This window comes from Musca autumnalis, unplaced genomic scaffold (genome assembly GCF_047663935.1).
Source record: "Musca autumnalis isolate F117 unplaced genomic scaffold, ASM4766393v1 scaffold_2, whole genome shotgun sequence".
NCBI classification, from domain to species: domain Eukaryota; kingdom Metazoa; phylum Arthropoda; class Insecta; order Diptera; family Muscidae; genus Musca; species Musca autumnalis.
Window position 1 is genome coordinate 70,123,952 of NW_027411755.1, and position 18,556 is coordinate 70,142,507.

The window sequence follows — 18,556 nt, forward strand, 5'->3', positions numbered from 1 at the left end:
CATGGAACTTCCCTAATTGTATCGGTTCTATAGATGGCAAACATGTTGTTATGAACGCACCTGCTCATTCTGGAAGCATTTACTACAATTACAAGGGTAGGTTTACTGACCTTCTCTTAATTATATTTTAATTAATATTCCTTATTTTAGGAACACACAGTATTGTCCTAATGGCTATTTCAGACGCCTCTTATAAATTTTTGTACATTGATGTCGGTTCAAATGGAAGAATATCAGATGGTGGAGTCTTCCGAAAAACTTCTTTCAATGAGGCGCTGGTAAACAATAAATTAAACTTGCCTCCGCCAAAGCCATTGCCATTTAGAACACTTCCAGTTCCATATGTTCTTGTTGCTGATGATGCATTCGCGATGACATCCAATGTACTAAAACCTTTTAGTATTCGCAATCTGAATGCAATACAGAGAGTCTTTAACTATCGTCTATCTAGAGCTAGGCGAGTTATTGAAAATGCATTTGGCATATTATCAGCACGTTTTCGAGTTCTACGCACACCTATAAAACTTGAACCATCAAAAGCCATAAAAGTCACTACCGCCTGTTGTGCACTACATAACTTCCTCATGAGTCGTAAAAATTCTACATACTTTCACGCAAATCTTGTAGATCACTATACCCAAGATGGTACACTTGTACCGGGTGAATGGCGCAGTGAGCAAACTACGAACAGTTTCATCAATCTCCAACCACGGCGGCATTATATTCCACCTAATACATTAAACGTAAGAGATGAATTCGCCCACTACTTTGTGGAAGAAGGAGAAATTCCTTTCCAGTATAAACATATTTAAAAATAAAATACAAATAGTTTGGTAACTAATACAATATTTTATTGTAACAAAAAATGAGATCTACATAACACAAAGGATATTCATTCATTAAAAAGAAAATCAAATAATAATAAAATTTGAATTGAGTTATTAAAAAATAGCAAACAAGACTTCAATATATGTATAATATTTAAAAATGTATTACAGGTAATGATGGCACATCAGAAATTTGTGTTCGAACAGGCAAATGGAACACAATCAACTTGGTGGTACGCTAAAAATAATGTTTTTGCTTGGAAAACAGGTATACAAAAAGTCTCTTCTCTACTTCTGGCATTTTTACCATTTTGTACTGCAAAATTCGTTATTCGTTAGCTAATAACTAGTATACATTTAAAAGTAATCATTAATTCTCTCCTCTTCCACGCATTGTAAAAAGAACAATGTAACTTTCTTTCTAACAGAAGCTGATCCATTATCACTGAGAGTTTTCAGCTCACTTACGAGGTAGTTGGCGAACGATGTGTTGGGATCGTAGACGTTTTGGTTTCGTTGCTTCATTGCAACCACTGCCTCTCGCATAGTTTCAGCGATCTGGGCTGTTGCTGATTGCACATTCGGAACTTGCGACCGCCGTGGGTTTGATATAGGGGGTGGTGTTGGCAATGATGGTGGCGGAGAATTGTCAATAACTGTTGGAAAATATTGAGTTGACGTTAGTAAAAGAATGACCACATTAGCTAAATACTCACAATTATTTTCATTATCAATTTCTATAACCAAATTTGATATTGTTTCCTGAGCCTGTGTATCCTCAGTTCGTCCTACAAAATTCATAACGTTGAAAAATCTCCATTTCGGTGGTTCAACAAACAGTGCCTTGTCCGGACTTGGTCTTGGATCTAGCAGCATAACCACGGTATTGTATCCGCAAGTTTGACCATTTAGCACTAAGGTCTGCAGGCGTATATTTATCACCTAATTCTTGACTTATATGCCGCCAGGCATTCTCACGAAGAATTTTGTTGTGGTATCCCTCATTACCTGCGTTCCAGAGGCAAGTTTGTCCTTCTACCAAGGCGATGAGTTTGAATACGTCTTCCTCTGCCCATTCCTTTATTACCTTAGGTTTTGCTCGAGGTTTTTTATGGGGCACCGGTACTTCACCATCGGATTCCATTTTTTATTATATTTGGCAAGTTGTTGATTTATTGTTTATGAGTTTGTATGTTTCTCTTTTCTTCCAAATAATTTTTTTTGTAATGATACACAGCTGTTCTTGGGTTCAATGTTCCCAACGTAGTATTTAAAAAGAAAACGCAAAAAAAAATTTTACGTTCTAGCGGTTTTTTGCAAAGCGTTTAAACGTGCATACTTTTGTTTCTGGACGAACATTATGTTAAAAACGAATGTTATCCCGACTCACAAGTCCGACAACCCGAGATATCGGATAAAGAAACTTTTTCAGAACAGTACGCTCTGGATATACGTCTTAAAATATTAATCATAATAATTTTATTGGCTTCTTTGGAAATATATATAAAATAAATCAATGTAAACAAAAGATAAACACTAAAATAGTTGTAGTGCCCTTGACAAACACAACTACATACATACATTTTCATACATTTTTTTGCCTAAAAATACAAAAGTTGCTTGTCAACTTGTCATGTGGCCCAATTAAAAAGGTAGATGCATCGTTGAATTCATACAATATATTTTTTTTTGTTTTATTAAAATGGTAAATCAAAACTTCGAAATGTGAATTTTTACTCAGCCATATTTGTCTAGCGAGAATTGTCGCATATGTTTAATCACGAATTAAATTTACAACAACTTGGCTGTGTGTATGTTCGATAAGTTGGTGTATCTACTTTGATTATTGCGACTTGTTTAAGATCAACTGTCAACAAATGTGAACACCTTGGTATATTTCAGGATTTCGTGAAATCCAATGTAACAAGCTAGTATATGCTATGGATTTATAAATATAAACGTACTATTAAACTATCCCCCATTATCACAAGTCTTTTTTGTTATAGTTTGGATTTTTCGAACAGATTTATATCGTTCCAGTTAATTAAAAGTTAAAAGTAGTCATTAAATCTCAAGGAGGATCTTCTTGCAGTTAGCTTTTAATGTGAAAATTATATTTTGAATGTCTCTAAATTGGTTTATTTTGTGCATTCAAATCCAACCAATAGTAAAAGAAATCAAATTATAATGACCCTAAAATTTTAAATAAAAATCAATTATAAATAAAAATATAAAAAAATTGTTATAATTATAACGGTTTTAATTTTATTTTAAATGTTATTCCCTAAATATTTTATTATTCACTGCTTTCATTATTAAAATAAATTCTCGATTTTATTTAATAATTGCGATGATAAATATTAAAAAGTTGACAACAATGTGTATACCAGCTGTTATTTCTCTTGTTTGCTTATACAAAACTTTTGTAAGAGCAAATAAATGTTTGCACAAAAAAGAGCAAAATATTTGATCAAGAGTGTTCACATTTTGGGCACATTGGTCACATTTTTCTTTGCTGACAAATAATTTTGTTTCCCTAAAATCAGCTGTTTTCATGTTTGCCTTTGAAAAATATTTGCTGGTCACATTGTAGCAAACAAATATTTGTCACTTTTCGGCAAATATTTGCCTAATGTGACCTTACCTTTAGTACCCTAGGTTAGTGGGCGACCTATTCCCGACTTTTTTCTTTAGGTGTACCCATGAATTGTCGATGTTGGGTTAATATTTAGGCTTTGGACTCGGGTGTCAATGACTTTTGTGCACTTGTATAACAACCAAGTCCTCCATAAATACGATTTATGAGGAAGGGTCGTTGTTTTGGTAGTATTCATATTGCAATTTTTTGCATTTTCAGGGTCAACAGGTCCAAATTTCTTGACGTTTTTGGTTAAATAATTTTTAAAACACGAAAATAAACGTACTCTGTCATTGTTTCCTTCAAAATCTGGATGTCACCAACGTCACTGCATGGTATACAACCCAATACCATAATTGACAGTTTTCCGAACTTTGCGGTATGTATTAAATTCTTGTTTTCCATGGCTATAAAGGGGTTCCGCAGTACTTTTTGAGGCCCATCGCGATAGTACAACATAATTTAAGTCTTATCAGAAAATATAACGTCATCCCAATACTTAAGATGGCATGAAAAGTTGTCTGTAACAAGTCTGAATAGTTTCTATATGTTGTGCTGGGAGGGCAATAGTTTTTACCTAGTCACTCATGATGAATGCTTGTTATTATGTAGCACTTTTCTGACCTTTCCATGTGAAATACTTACTCCGAATTCTATTTTGATTAGAAAAAGCAATTATCTGGTGCTGCTTTGGGGTCTTTCGTCAATTTCTTTAATCAGTCTCCTGCCAATTCGTGGATTTACTACTTTGGGCCTACAATGTGACGTCTTTAGTTTGAACCTGCCTTCTTTCTCGGTGCGGTATATGATGTTGCATATAGTTATCAGCTTATGAGAGGTGATTTTAGCGATTTCTCTTGCGGATTTACCATTATTATAATTGGAATAGACCAAATGTAGCATATTTTTCGAAATCCGTTTACCTGAGTTTCACTTTTTCTGAATATACCGCCTATGTTACACACATAACAATTAATTTATGATCAAAAATTATGGGTTTACATGTTCACATACCATAAAATCATAAAAATCCTTAATTGAAAAAAAATCGCTGGGAAAATCCCACGATTTTATTGCACATTCATTCATTTTGCAATTATTTAGTTGACATCACAAAAACCAGGTACCTGTACTTTTTGCCCGTTGTTTTTGTAATTTACGACCGATTTCTGCATTTTTTGGCTGGATGTTGTCATTAACAGGTAAATCAACAGATATGTACAAAAAACCCAACATTATTGAAAGAATTTCTTGTAGTAATTCCTAATTAAAAATCAAAATGTTTAACAATTCATCGTTTGCAATAATATAGTTGACTAACTGTATATAATATATTTTAATAAATTAATGAATATCAGTGTTTTTTGAACACAAAACGGTTGGGGACACGCACGGTAATGACGTTTTGCACCTTGAGGCTAATTTTTTGGATATAAATATGTAAAATATTTTATTTTGTTTTTCGGACCCCGTTAAAGGACATTTTGTTTTACTTATTCTGTTTCTAAAAATTTATTTTTATACCCTCCACCATAGGATGGGGGTATATTAAGTTTGTCACTACGTTTGTAACTACTCGAAATAATCATTGTAGACCCCACAAAGTATCTATATTCTTGATCAGCGTGCAATTCTACATCGATATAGCCATGTCCGTCCGTCTGTGGAACTCACTCTAGCGTCCGAACGGATTGACGTAGGTTGATGAATTTTTGGGAAAATATGTTATATTTACGTAGGACTTTTGGTATTGAAAGCGGGCTATGTAGGTCCACGCTTTCGTATAGCCCCCATACAAAATGACGCGTGACGCGTCGTCGTTTTAAGGAATTTTTAAGATATTTGGCCCATTTTACCACCGAATTGGTTGTAATTTGGTACTTTGTGTCTCCAGAGGCCAACAAATATTCCTACCAAAGTTGGGTTATATAGGTCCACTCTTTGGTATAGCCCCCATATAAGGCCCCATATAAAGTACGCGTCATTTTAATATATTTTGAATGTATTAGACCCATTTGACCACAGAATTGGTTGTAATTTGGTATTTTGTGTCTTCAGAGGCCAGAAAACATTCCTATCACAGTTGGGTTATATAGGTCCACGTTTTGGTATAGCCCCCACATAAGGCCCCTTATAAAGTACGCGTCATTTTAATATACAGTTAGGCAAGAAATGTATTGCAAAAAACAAAATTGTAGAAAATTTCATATTTCTTGTTCGTTTATGGCAACAAGTTATTTAAAAACTATACGTTGCAGGATGTTTTTGGAGCCTTTTGTTAAATTGGACCCAAATATTTTATGAGGGTTGATATCAGGATGTTGGTCCGATGCATTCAAGAGTTTTGTGTTGTTATATTACATCGGCAATTTACACAAATAAGATTAACATGTAATTATCTGGTCTTTGGAATGGTGGTAGTGGACTTTGTTTGAGCATTCGGGATCGATTTTTCTGACTTTCAGACTAATGACTATTAAATATTTCTTAATAATTTCAGTAGGAATGCCTTCCCAATCATTATTATATCCGTGAACCCAATTTTGCATACTATTTTCCATGTTAAAGAATATAGTACGCAAATATTCGGTATTCCAACTTCTCCATGGTATAAGTAAAGAGGTAGATTTAAATGAAAAAAATCTATAGGACCCTTGTTTTTCCTGAATTCCTAAAACTTCAAAGTAAAAGCAACAAGTGGGTTTGTTTACAATACATTTTTTTAGCATTTTATAAAAAACGATAAAAATGAATGAAATGTTAAGTTTTCTCCACATAATCGAGTTGTGAATATGATAAAATGATTGTTTCAATGCAAATCTGACGAAATTTGTGCATACAAATGGCCTAAAAAACAATTTTAAAAATCATTGAATTTGATTATTTTGAAAATTGTTTGGCATATTATTCAAACACCACACTCACATACACATTTTGTGTATTTTGTTTTGAAGTTTTAGGAATACTGGAATGAAAAAATTTAAATTGACATAAAGCTTTGGCTAACCTTTCTTATTAAACCATGAACTTCTCCAGTAGCGGTTTAATTTCCATATTTGATGGGTTTTATTGGATTTGGCGCAATTTTTTGGATTTATTATGATAGCAGAGGATAATATCTATCCACTTAGCAAAAAATAAATCATATCAATACCATTGGGAGACGAAATAGTGCTCTGTCGTAGGTCGTTCCAAAATACTACACTGGTGTAAATTTTTTCCATATACTTTTCAGAGGTATTTCCATTTTCTCAAAGCCAAAATCGGACTGTTTTGCATTGTTCCATTATCCTACAATACATTTTGAGTCAAATATTCATTCTTTGCCTACTTGCCTGTGGCCTATTCGTCATGGTTTATTGTTAATATGGTCCCATGCGTTTTTTACCTGTCTGAAGACCCTCCAGGACGGCATTTTTTATCACTGAACTTTATTACACTCAATACTGTTATTCTAGTATTAGCCGCAAAAGTCATAAAAATGCATAATGACCGCAAAAATTTGCAAAAATTTTATAGTTTTATAGTACTGATTTTCCCTTTGCAATACTTTTATTGTCACCCCCAAGTAGTAGTTAATTCTTATTTTTGACCGTATTTGTTATAAGTCGCAAATAACCTTTGCATATTTTGACGGAATATTGTTGTAAGGACCTATAGCAAGATATTTGCACAAAAAACCGTATAGTTTTTACATAATTTGTTGCCATAAACGAACAATTAATATGAAATTTTCTACAATTTTGGTTTTTGCAATACTTTTCTTGCCTAACTGTATTTTGAATGTATTAGACCCATTTGACCAAAGAATCGGTTGTAACTTTGTATTTTGTGTTTCCAGAGGCTAAGAAACATTTCTACCATAAAATGTTTATATATGTATGTGTTTTTCGTAGCTACTCGGTAATCCGGACAATTCGATAATCCAGACACCGCCAAAACATGTGGTGTCCGGATTATCGAGATTATACTGTACATACATATGTACATATGTATGTAGCTAATCTTAGTTGTTTTATGACAAAATACGTGGTCCTTATTGAAAATAAATGCTGCCAGCTCATGAGAACTTAAGCCTGTCTAAGCTTTAACTTTAACATTTATAATTTCTAAGTGTAAAGTGGATTAAAAGTCATTATAATTTTAGAGTACAATTCTAAGATGCACTTTACATCAATAATTATACATAAATAATCGCAACGAAAAAAAAATAAAGTCGTAATGTTGGCAGAGTAGAACTGAATTTTTAGGTAAGTAATGAAATGGGGTAATATTTTCCAGAATATCCACAAAAATGATTTGTTTGTCTGAAAATTAGCTCATTTGTCATAGAAAATTAAAAAATAAGCATAAATGTTTCATATGCATAAAAAAATTTTAAAATATATGTATGTACATGAGTGAATAGGGTTAAAAATATTGAAAAAAATTAAATTTTTAGAAACAGAATAAGTAAAACAAAACGTCCTTTAACGAGGCCCGAAAAACAAAATAAAATATTTTACATATTTATATCCAAGAAATTGGTCGCAAGGTGCAAGACGTCATCACCGTTTGTGTTCAAAAAACAGTGATAAGGTAGGGTCACATTAGGCAAATATTTGCCGAAAAATGACAAATATTTGTTTGCTTCAATCTGACCAGTAAATATTTTTCAAGGGCAAACAAGGAAACAGCTGATTTTGGGGAAACAAAACCATTTGCCAGCAAACAAAAAAATTTCCAGTTTGCCCATAATGTGAACACTCTTGAGCAAATATTTTTCACTCTTTTGTGCAAATATTTATTTGGTCTTACAAAAGTTTTGTAAGAGCAAACAAGGGCAAATATCTGCTGAAACACATTGTTGTCACCTATTAAAAAAGGATATTATGAATATAAAAAATTAACATTACTTGTAAATATATAATACAAAGCGAATATTTAATGAATAAACAAATAAACAATTGAAAGGTGAGGGATTTATATATGTATATACTGAATGGTGCCCAAAATCAATTTTTCCGAATTCTCTGGACCAAATTTGATATCATTTTAGGTGCAGATTTGTTAGGTATAGGAATAGGCGAGCTGTTTTTTATAACGGAAAATAGAAGAGGCAAAACGCGAAATTTATTGTGAAATCTATCGTTGATGGATGTCTTGGAAGTAGAATACCGCTATAGAAAATATTTCTAAATTTAGTCAGTGGGACTGGAAAAATGCCATGAACATTGATCTCAATGCTTGCATTACAATTAAATAATTATTTTGGTTATTATTGTACTACTTTGTGGATTTATTTTTTAGTGTCTATTGTCTTCAAAAGTCGGCCAATTTTTACAAAAAACTACATCTTTATCACGGTGCGCCTCAACCAAATTTAAATGGTAGGTGCTTACAACTGGGAAGTTTCGTGGATTCTGAAACGCGTTGCCGTTTAAAGTTAATATTTTTTGGGGTTTTTTAGGTGTTTTATTTTGCTTGGAAACAGCAATTCCTATCGAAATGGGACTAAAGAAGGCGTTGAATGGAAATTCTCTTCAAGGATTTTGCTTGAAGTCTTATAGAAATTGGACTAGAGATAATCTTATAGCTGTGAATATTCTCTACAACTTTTGTAATTTTTTTCTAGATTGTAATATTTCTTGAGATATATAACCTTAAATTGTGACATTGCAGTCACATGCAGTTATAAGCAGTCGATGGAGTCAGCGCATTGTCCCAATTTGAACTTCTATATCTCAAACATTGTAAACAATAGGAAAAAGTCATAATCGTGTATAGAATTCTCAATGCTACATTTTCACTTGCGGTTTCTAAGCCAAATCTTGAACGCCTATAAAGACCCGAAAAATGTGAACTTTGGCCGCGACATATTTTAATATCGCTTAGGCGATTTTTTGTTTTTTGATTTTTCATAGAACATTGTAGTTTCAAAATCCGAAAAAACTTTCCATGTGTAAGCACTTTCCATTCCAAATTGATTCAGGCGCACCGTGTTATCTGTCAATTTTAATAAATTAACACAAAAATCCTTTTTTGGTTTTGAAAACATTACATTGCAAACTAAAAATTAAATGCTGTTAATAAAAATAATTTTCCAAAGCACAATGTCAATGTGCCATCATATACATATGTATGTATGTACATACATTCGCAACAATACGCAAATAAACTCATTCCGACAAGGCACTCATTGCCAAACAGATTTTATTCTCATTCTCCACAACAAACAATAAACGAAACGCCATATTTTTTATTTCTCTCTTTCTATTTTTCTAGTCCAAATAAATTTATGTTTTTCGACAGTTTGCTCAAACAGTTTTTGGGTGAAAATATTTTTTCAAATGTGAACACATGGCAAATATGTTTGCCCGTTGCGTTATTTGTCACTGTTTGAGCAAACAAAATAGGCCAAATATTTGCCTCTAATGTGAACGCAAACAAAAATTTGCATGAAATTCACATTTGTTTGGGCAAATATGATGAAACTAATTTAGAGCAAATATTTGCCTAATGTGACCTTACCTATATTCATTAATTTATTAAAATATATTATATAATTCAATTTTGATTTGATAAATATAATTTTATTTTTTAAATTATGTTTTGAGACATTTTAGTCATTTTTTCGTCTCTCCCGTGCTTCAATGTGTTTATTAAGAAAAAAATGCTTTAAACCGGTTTTTTGTTTATACATAAGTAATATGTCAAAGTAACGACAATTTCTGTTAGTTTTAAAGATAATCGTAGAAGTGAAAATTGTAGTCAGTTGTGTTAGTGCTGTTGAAGTGTTGTTTTTTTTTTTTTGTGCATGTTCCACAAATTTCGTCATTCCCGTGGTGAGTATATTTTCCGTACATAGTTCTATTTCATATCCTTAATAAACAATATTGGATACAACAAAAATATATTCCATAATACGAATAACGGTAAATTATATAAAAACTAAAAAATTAATAGGGAAAAAGTGTACATACACCCAATAAAATATGGATATTACCGTAAAATTTATGGAATAAACAATACAAATTTCACATTTTCGTGCTTTAGCGAATGCCCCTGGTTGTTCATGATATCTTTTAGGCAAAATAGGAACATATTTGTGGATTAATTGCCGTTATTTAAGGTCAGACTTCGCGTATAGCTCGTAAAAACGGATCCTTGCAGATTTCTTTGAGTTTTTCAGTCTGGTAGTTTATGAAACCCCAGAAAATACAGTGGGACTAATAATTTTGAGATCTTAGAGCGCTTTAAAGTTGTTCTTGTGGATAATAGATGCTCCTGGGCTTCGCTAAATATACGAATTCCTGAGATTTCTCATAAATTTTATAGTTTTCACAGCATTCTAAGGGAAAATTACATGCAGAAGCCTTGGAATTACCTTGCAATAAGGTCTGATATAATTTTTGGACCTTAACTCAATCAGAAATGTACAATATTTTTCTACAAACCCGCTCCTAAAGCTTCCAAAGCATCAAAATAAAACCACCACCAAAGAATGCATGAAATTTGTATGAAATTTACACTGTTAACTACTACGCTCTCGTGTTATGATCGTTAGGGTCACTTAAAGCGCTATATGTAAATGTTGGATACTTTCACATTGCTGATTCAGTGGATGCTCGAGGATCGTACCAGACCTTATTACAAGGTAATTCCAAGGCTTCAGCATGTAATTCTCCCCTTGGAATGCTGTGAAAGCTATAAAATTTATGAGAAATCTCAGGAATTCGTATATTTAGCGAAGCTCAGGAGCATATATTATCCACAAGAACAACTTCAAGGCGCTCTAGGATCTCAAAATTATTAGTCCCACTGTATTTTCTGGGGTTTCATAAACTATCAGACTGAAAAACTCAAAGAAATCTACAAGGGTCCGCTTTAACAAGATATACGCGAAATCTGACCTGAAATAACGGCAATTAATCCACAAATGTGTTCCTATTTTGCCTAAAAGATGTCATGAACAACCAGAGGCATTCGCTAAAGTAAGAAAATGTACAATTTGTATTGCTTATTTCATAAATTTTACGGTAATATCCATATTTCATTGGGTGTATGTACACTTTTTCCCTATATTTTTTTTAGTTTTTATAGAATTTACCGTTACTTGTATTATGGAATATATTTTTGTTGTATCTAATATTGTTTATTAAGGATATGAAATAGAACTATGTACTTTGATTTTCATAAAAATGCTTCCTTACCCTTAAAACCCGAGATTTATAGGGTGTATGTAGACTTTTTTGGTTGACTGTATGTTATGATTTCCAAATTAATGGTATGTGTATGTTATTCTTTTTAGTCTGTATTTAATTATTTTAAATTTTATAAAAAAAGTTTTGCACATTTAAATCCAAGAATACTCACGTTTCCATCATTACCGTGCATATAATTAATGTAAATTCGAGATTATTCAATCTATGATAATTATTAAATAAATATATCATAGGATTTTTTAAAAAAAAACCGTCAAATACAACATGGAACCATAAAGTAGAAGTGCAGAGGAAAAATAAATAGTCAATAAGGAAAGGATCATGTCGACCGGGCCCGACTATATGATACCCTACACCACTGTGAATATGTTAAATTGTGATTGGGAGCTATATCCAAATAGGCCCATTTCAAAGTCAAGGCTGTAGTTAATTAAAACAATGAAAGGACAAAATAATCTTACAAAATTTAATGTTTAGGGAGGCCCAGAAATATGCAAGGGGCTGCATCTGCCCCCAAAGTGATGTTGATCGGCCCAGGGGTTCCAAATTTCGGGTCAGCTACATCTACTCTCCGGAAGGCCCGCCGTATCTCTTGAAGGTTAAGGGGTTGCCCTGGTTCAACTCGGGTGCGGTTACGCGTGCTTTTACGCAGGGACGTCGTGTAAGTCCGGACCTCATTGTTGGTCGACGTTAGCACAGTCGTCGCGGTGAAGGGCTTGATCCTATATCGGTCCCCCTCTCCCAAGGGACCCCCAAGAGTGATGGTACTGTCAGCGTGGCAGGACCTTGATCGTCGGTTAAACCACCCCAGGGATGCGGAGCAAGACCTCTGCCGTCATTTTCATCCAATACTTTGTAATACCCTAGACAGACGGCAGCGTTAATTTGCATTAATAACTGTATTTAATTTTGGCCTGACAGACGACAGTTTCTGCATTTACGAAACAGCTGATTGCTGTTTTGTTGTTGTTTGCAATGTATTTTTTGGTTTCCTTGTGTCTCAGAGCATGAATATGCTCTCTCCTCCATATGAATATGGGCTATCTTTTACGGCATTGCCATATTTAAATACCTAAATGCCTTTTAAATGCAGCTCGATTTTGTGCATTAAGAATGTGGATAATGCACGAATTAATTTGAATTAAGGCAGTTAATGCAAATTAACGCTGCCGTCTGTCTAGGGTATAATGGTGTCAAGGTGGTTCATCAAAGTGTGGTGGGGTAGGTGGCAAACGTGGCACGCCTTTTTGCCTGGACATTCCAACACCATGTGTCCCATCCCGAGGCAATTCACACAGAACCGAGACGAGCGGATGTAAAGGAATTTCGACTGCGGCGACATCTGCAAAAACACCCGGCAGTGACGTAGGACATGACGGGGGTTACATAGGGGACACTTGTATTGGTCGTTGAAACTCAGCTGCAAAGGGAAAGAATAATACATTTGGAGAAGTATAACGACATAATGGGAAAGACAACTCTGGCTGGCCTCTAGAGAAAGACTTATTCGGACATAGGGAGCAGGACGAGCTTGTGAACCGGCCGAGACACTATATCACTTTGTGTCCGTAGGTCCACCACTCTTACACGTCCGTCGGCCCCCTTGTGCAACTTTAAGACCCGCCCGAGGCGCCATTCGTTTGGAGCCATTGCTTCCTTGTGCAACATTACCATATCGTTGACACGTAAGTCTTCCTGGGGATGCTTCCACTTCGTACGCTTGTGGAGCTCCTTGAGATACTCCATTTTCCAGCGTCTGCAGAACTCCTGCGAGGACAGTTTCACTCGTCGCCACCGGTCTTGCATCGACGTTCTATTCTCAAGCTCCTCGGGCTCAGCTGGAGAAAGCAAAGACCCCCCGATGAGTAAGTGCCCAGGAGTAAGGGCGCTGAGGTCGTCGATATTGTCGGACAAGGGAGTAAGGGGCCTCCAGTTTAAGCATGCTTCTATGTTGGCCAGAATAGTGGACAGTTCCTCGAACGTGTGCCTGATTTTGCCGGACATCTTCCTCAGATGGGTCTTGCAGCTCTTAACACCTACCTCCCAGAGCCCACCCATGTGAGGCACCCAGGCAGGTATAAAATGCCACTCCAGCTTTTGGAACCCATATCGAGTCACTTCGTCATCCTTTAAAGCCGAGACAACCTTCTTAAAGTTGGACCGAAGTTCCCGGTCTGCACCCACAAAGTTCTTTCCGTTGTCGGAATAGATGCGGAGAGTACAGCCGCGCCTGGCAACAAAGCGGATAAGAGCGCCTATGAAGGCTGGGTTGGATAAGTCGCTCACCGGCTCCAAATGTATGGCCTTTGTTACAAAGCATACAAACAGTCATATACAGCAACCACGCCCGTTGAAAGTTTTGACGTCCACAAGACCAGCAAAATCGACCCCCGCGGTGGAGAACAGCCTACCAAACGTAGTCCTTTCCGGAGGAAGTGCAGCCACCATCTGGCCTTGTCGCCTCTTCCGATTACGATATCGTGCCCTCACCAGGTTTCTACCCCTTAGGATCCAACACTCTAGTCGGGTAGTGGCGAGAGTCATCTGAACACCCCCATGGTTTGTCAGTAGGTGCACCTGTTCAATGTAGAGGGTTGCAAACCTACTTTGGTAAGCCAGGATGATATCGGAAACCTTTCGTCGTATGACAGAGAAAGGGTATCGCTCAAGCGACCATTCGTCCGAATGAGAAAGTTACCATCCATAAAGGGGTTCAACGAGAGTAGAGGCCTACCCGGTTCCAGCTGCCGGATCCGCGCGAGCCAGTCGAATTCCGAGGGAAAGTGAATCCTTTGGGACAATGACATCAACCGACGCCGAGTAAACTTTATTTTCTCCGGGGACAATTTGACGCTTTCAAAACATGCAGTCTTCTTGGTCTTCGGGTGGGTCCGTCGAACGAACCGGAAGACGTACGAAATGACATTGGTAGCAGTAGAAAGACAGGAGAATCTCTCTAAGACATCTTCCTCAACGGCTGATCGAGCAAGATTGACTTTAACCGGTTTGCATTCAAGGGTGGTATCCGGTATCAGCACACTGGAGGGCCATTTCTGCTTCAAGCCTGAGCCAGTTCGGTCTATGCCACCAGAGACTACATTCCCTTACCTCCAAAGGGGTCCGCCCCCGGGTTGCTAGATCCGCCGGGTTATCTAACGTCGGAACATGGCGCCAAGCCCCTCCAATTTTCTACCGAATGGCCGCTAACCTATTTGAGACAAAGGTCGTCCATGTATGAGAGGGTTTCTTCAGCCATGAAAGAACTATCGTCGAGTCCGACCACGCTAACAATGGAGCTTTTGGAAGATTTAACTGAGGCAGTATGGAGTCCACCAACTCCGCCAGGAGAAGCGCCCCACACAGTTCCAATCGAGACAATGACACATTTTTCAAAAGGGCAACCTTGGATTTTGCCACCAGCAAATTCGAGTAAACAGAACCACCCACATCTACCCTCAAATACAACGCTGACTCCGACGAGTCACAAAACCCATGCAGCACAATTGGGTGAGTAATTTACCCATCGGGGAACACTTATCTCTTCGATGTCTTTAGAAGTGGAGACAAAATTCTTCCAACCCAATAGAGTAAGAGGTTTTAAGGGGTCATCCCACCCTATATCGTCGAGCCAAAGTTGTTGCATTAAAATCTTTGCCGTGACGATAATCGGAGGAAGCCACGCCAAAGGGTCAAAGATCAGAGCAATTATCGACAACACCTGTCTCTTGGTGTATGAACGTCGTTCTTCTATCTTCTCCGCCCTAAAGAAAAAACTATCTGAGACCGCATTCCAACGAATGCCAAGCGTCTTCGCAGAACTTTTGTCCACGAACTTCAAAAAATCTTCATTTAGCAAATGCCCACGAGCAAGTGCCTCTAAAAGTGCCTTCGAATTAGACGTCCACTTTCGCAACTCAAAGCCAGCAGTTCCTAGGATTGCTACCAATTCCTCTCTAGCTTTCAAACAATCAGTCACACTACGACTTCCCACCAGTGGGTCATCCACATACATATTATTCCTGAGAAGTTTCGCGCCGATTGGATAGCGATACTCCTCATCATCCGCTAGTTTTAAGAGTGTAAGGAGCGCAGTTCACTCCAAAGGTAACTGTCTTTAATTGATAGTCTTCTACTTCCTCAACTGCGCAAGTGCGGAATAATATGCGTTGACACTTCGCGTGTTTCGGATTGATCCAGATCTGGCGGTACATTTTAGAAATGTCCGCATTGAATACATATCTGCACATTCTCCAGTTCAGAACTAAAGACACTACGTCTCTTTGAAGAGTAGGCCCAACATATAAAGCAAACCCTTCGATCCTCTCCATGTGCCCCAGGGACAAATATTCCAGCAACATTGCATCATAATCAGCCTTTCGATCAGGTTTCCTCATTAACGATGTCTCGTTCCGCAAAAACTGAGTAAGCGCCAGAAATCTGCTTGACCTCAAAGTTAATTTAAAGGATAAATCCGATCTAAAGGGTAAGTCTACCATATATCTTCCGTCCGAGCCTCTGACTGTTGTAGACTGGAAGATCTACTCACATCTTTGATCCTCCTCTGAGACAATTGGCACCCTACGCACCTCTCACAGTATGTTGTTTGACTAAATTGTTCGCAGGACCAGTCAAAATCCACCCAAATACTGTCTCTTGGGCTAACAAGGAGCCTAGAAGATTCTTTCTCATCCCATTGAGCAATATTATGGGATACACGTTGCCCCCGAGCAATATGTCAACCGGGCCATATTGGTAAAACTTCGGATCCGCAAAGTCAAGATTCGGAAGTTTCTTAGCATAAACTGTCTCCAACGGCTGTGTCGGGATATCTCCCGTGATTTCCGGGACCACAAATGCCTCCAAGTCCATAGAGAAAGAGGTGTTTTTTATCGAACCAATTGTAATTGTAGCCATTTTCGAAGATTTCGTCAAATGTTCTCCACCCAAACCAGAAATTTCCGGTGAGACAGCACTTGTCGGCAACCCTAATAGTTTTTGGACCCTCGAGGAAATAAATGTACCGTCCGAACACTGGTCTAACAAGGCACGAATTTTATAGAAAACTCCGTCCTTAACAATTTTCACCCAAGCCGTGTCCTATTCGAGACAGTGGAATGAAAATGAGAGGAAATTGATGGACCATCAGAAGTTAAATTTATATTCGAAGAAGAGGCTCGACTACCAGAGGCATAACTACTAGAACACCCGGCAGAATTCTTCGGAGCTTTATTCTTATGAAGAAGCACATGATCTTTCAATGTGCATTTTGAACAACCCTGCGACTTACAATCCGCCGCTATATGACCAAGAGCCAAGCAATTCATACATCTATTTTCCCTCTTAATCACATTTAGTCTGACCTTAAACTCCATGCTGAGAAACTTTGGACAGGATTTTATTCCATGAGTTCCTTTACACAAGTTGCACTTACTCTCGTCGACCTTGGTATGATGAACCTTGAACTGTTTTGACTTATCCAACTGGGCAAATTTGGAGCGAGAGTTCTGATTGGACTGCGTAACAATTGGTCCAGTTATGTCCGCTACGCTCTCTAGGGCTTTATATCTCTCCGTGAGGAACTTATTCAAATCCTCCCAACGAGGCATTTCCGTTTTGTTATTCAAGGATTGCTCCCAAAGAGACAAAGTTAGTTTCGGAATTTTCGTGGAACAGTGGTAGACAAAGATCGGATTCCATGATTTCACGTCTACTTTGAACAACTCAGGACAGAAATGCAGTTCGTAATTTCTCGTTGCAATTTCTTGAGGCCACCAGATGACTCTTGCCCACAATGGGGCACGTTAAACAAAATTCTCAACTGAGAGTTAATCAAAATTCTTTTATTTTCGTATTGGTTCTTCAGATTGTCCCATGCAATCGAAAAACCTTCTGCCGTTAGGGGGATATGGCGATTTATCTCTCTCGCCTTACCAGTTGTTTTCTGAAATAGATGGTAGAGCTTTTCCACCGCGCTAAGCTTCTTATTAGTGGCGTATATAGCGGAGAACAAATCGCGAAAGCTAGGCCATGATGCATAATCCCCTTGAAATACTTCGCAGTCGCAGGGGCGAACCGTGGTCGAGGAAGAGGGTTTCTGAGCCATCGTCGAAACCTTAACTTTATCCTTCCACTCACCGAGAATAGTTACACATCTCATGTAGTTCCCATGAGCCAGCTCTTTATTAGTTTTTATCGCCTCTTTATTCTTCTTGTTGTTCTCTGGATCCGATACACAATTTGTATATGCCCCCTTCCATTCCGCCCATAAATCCCGGACTTCAGCTTTCTCTGCCTCGACCGCAGACTCACTAAATGCAGCGACATCCGTCCTTGCCAACCGCTCTGCGCAGGAACTAATCTCCTCGCATTGCATAAAAAAATCTTCAAAGACTGACATACTGCTACCTTTACACACTTTGTCCTTATTTTTTGCCAGTTCGAGAAGGACCAGATGTTGATTTCTCCACCAACGTGCCAGGGGATGGTCCACACGGACGGATATTCCCTGACCAGCCCGGAAACCTCTGCCTGTTGCTTGATACGCCCTTGACGGTTATAGTCTTTTATGACTGAGTATGACTCTTGGGTGGAAGCGAGTTTTCCTTTTTTGGTCTATTGCTTGACCTGGGGAATAACTTTTCTTCACTTTGACAAATCGTCGGTGTCATGCTTAAGTGTTCCATACGCCATTTTTGACATTTTGAGATAAAGGTACCTTACAAGGTTTTGAACCATGCTCTTTCAGATTTTTTGGTCGGATTTTCTATATCTCTTATAATTTCTGAGATATTCAGATGCCAGTATGTTCCATATCCGCTTTGTGACCCAAAAAATCTTGTCGTTTTGTTCCATATGCATAAAGCCTGGCGTATGGAACAAAACAACTT

At 37.3% G+C, this 18,556-nt stretch overlaps 1 protein-coding gene across 1 annotated transcript; it reads right to left on the minus strand.

Annotated features, from left to right (window-relative positions):
• Nucleotides 1–829: 829 nt before the first annotated feature.
• On the minus strand, nt 830–2,055 carry LOC141392817 (uncharacterized). Its single transcript, XM_073965787.1, has 2 exons — nt 1,544–2,055; nt 830–1,483 (listed from the first exon to the last, which is right to left on the minus strand). The coding sequence occupies exons 1-2, from the start codon at nt 1,701–1,703 to the stop codon at nt 1,185–1,187; spliced, it is 459 nt and encodes a 152-aa protein (XP_073821888.1). The 5' UTR covers nt 1,704–2,055; the 3' UTR covers nt 830–1,184.
• Between the last annotated feature and the right edge of the window lie 16,501 nt (nt 2,056–18,556).

Coding starts and splice junctions, on each gene's coding strand:
- LOC141392817 (XM_073965787.1), bottom strand. CDS start 1,703: ATGCTGCTAGATCCAAGACCAAGTCCGGACAAGGCACTGTTTGTTGAA. Junction 1,484..1,543: donor AATTGATAATGAAAATAATT/GTGAGTATTTAG, acceptor ATTTTCCAACAG/TTATTGACAATTCTCCGCCA.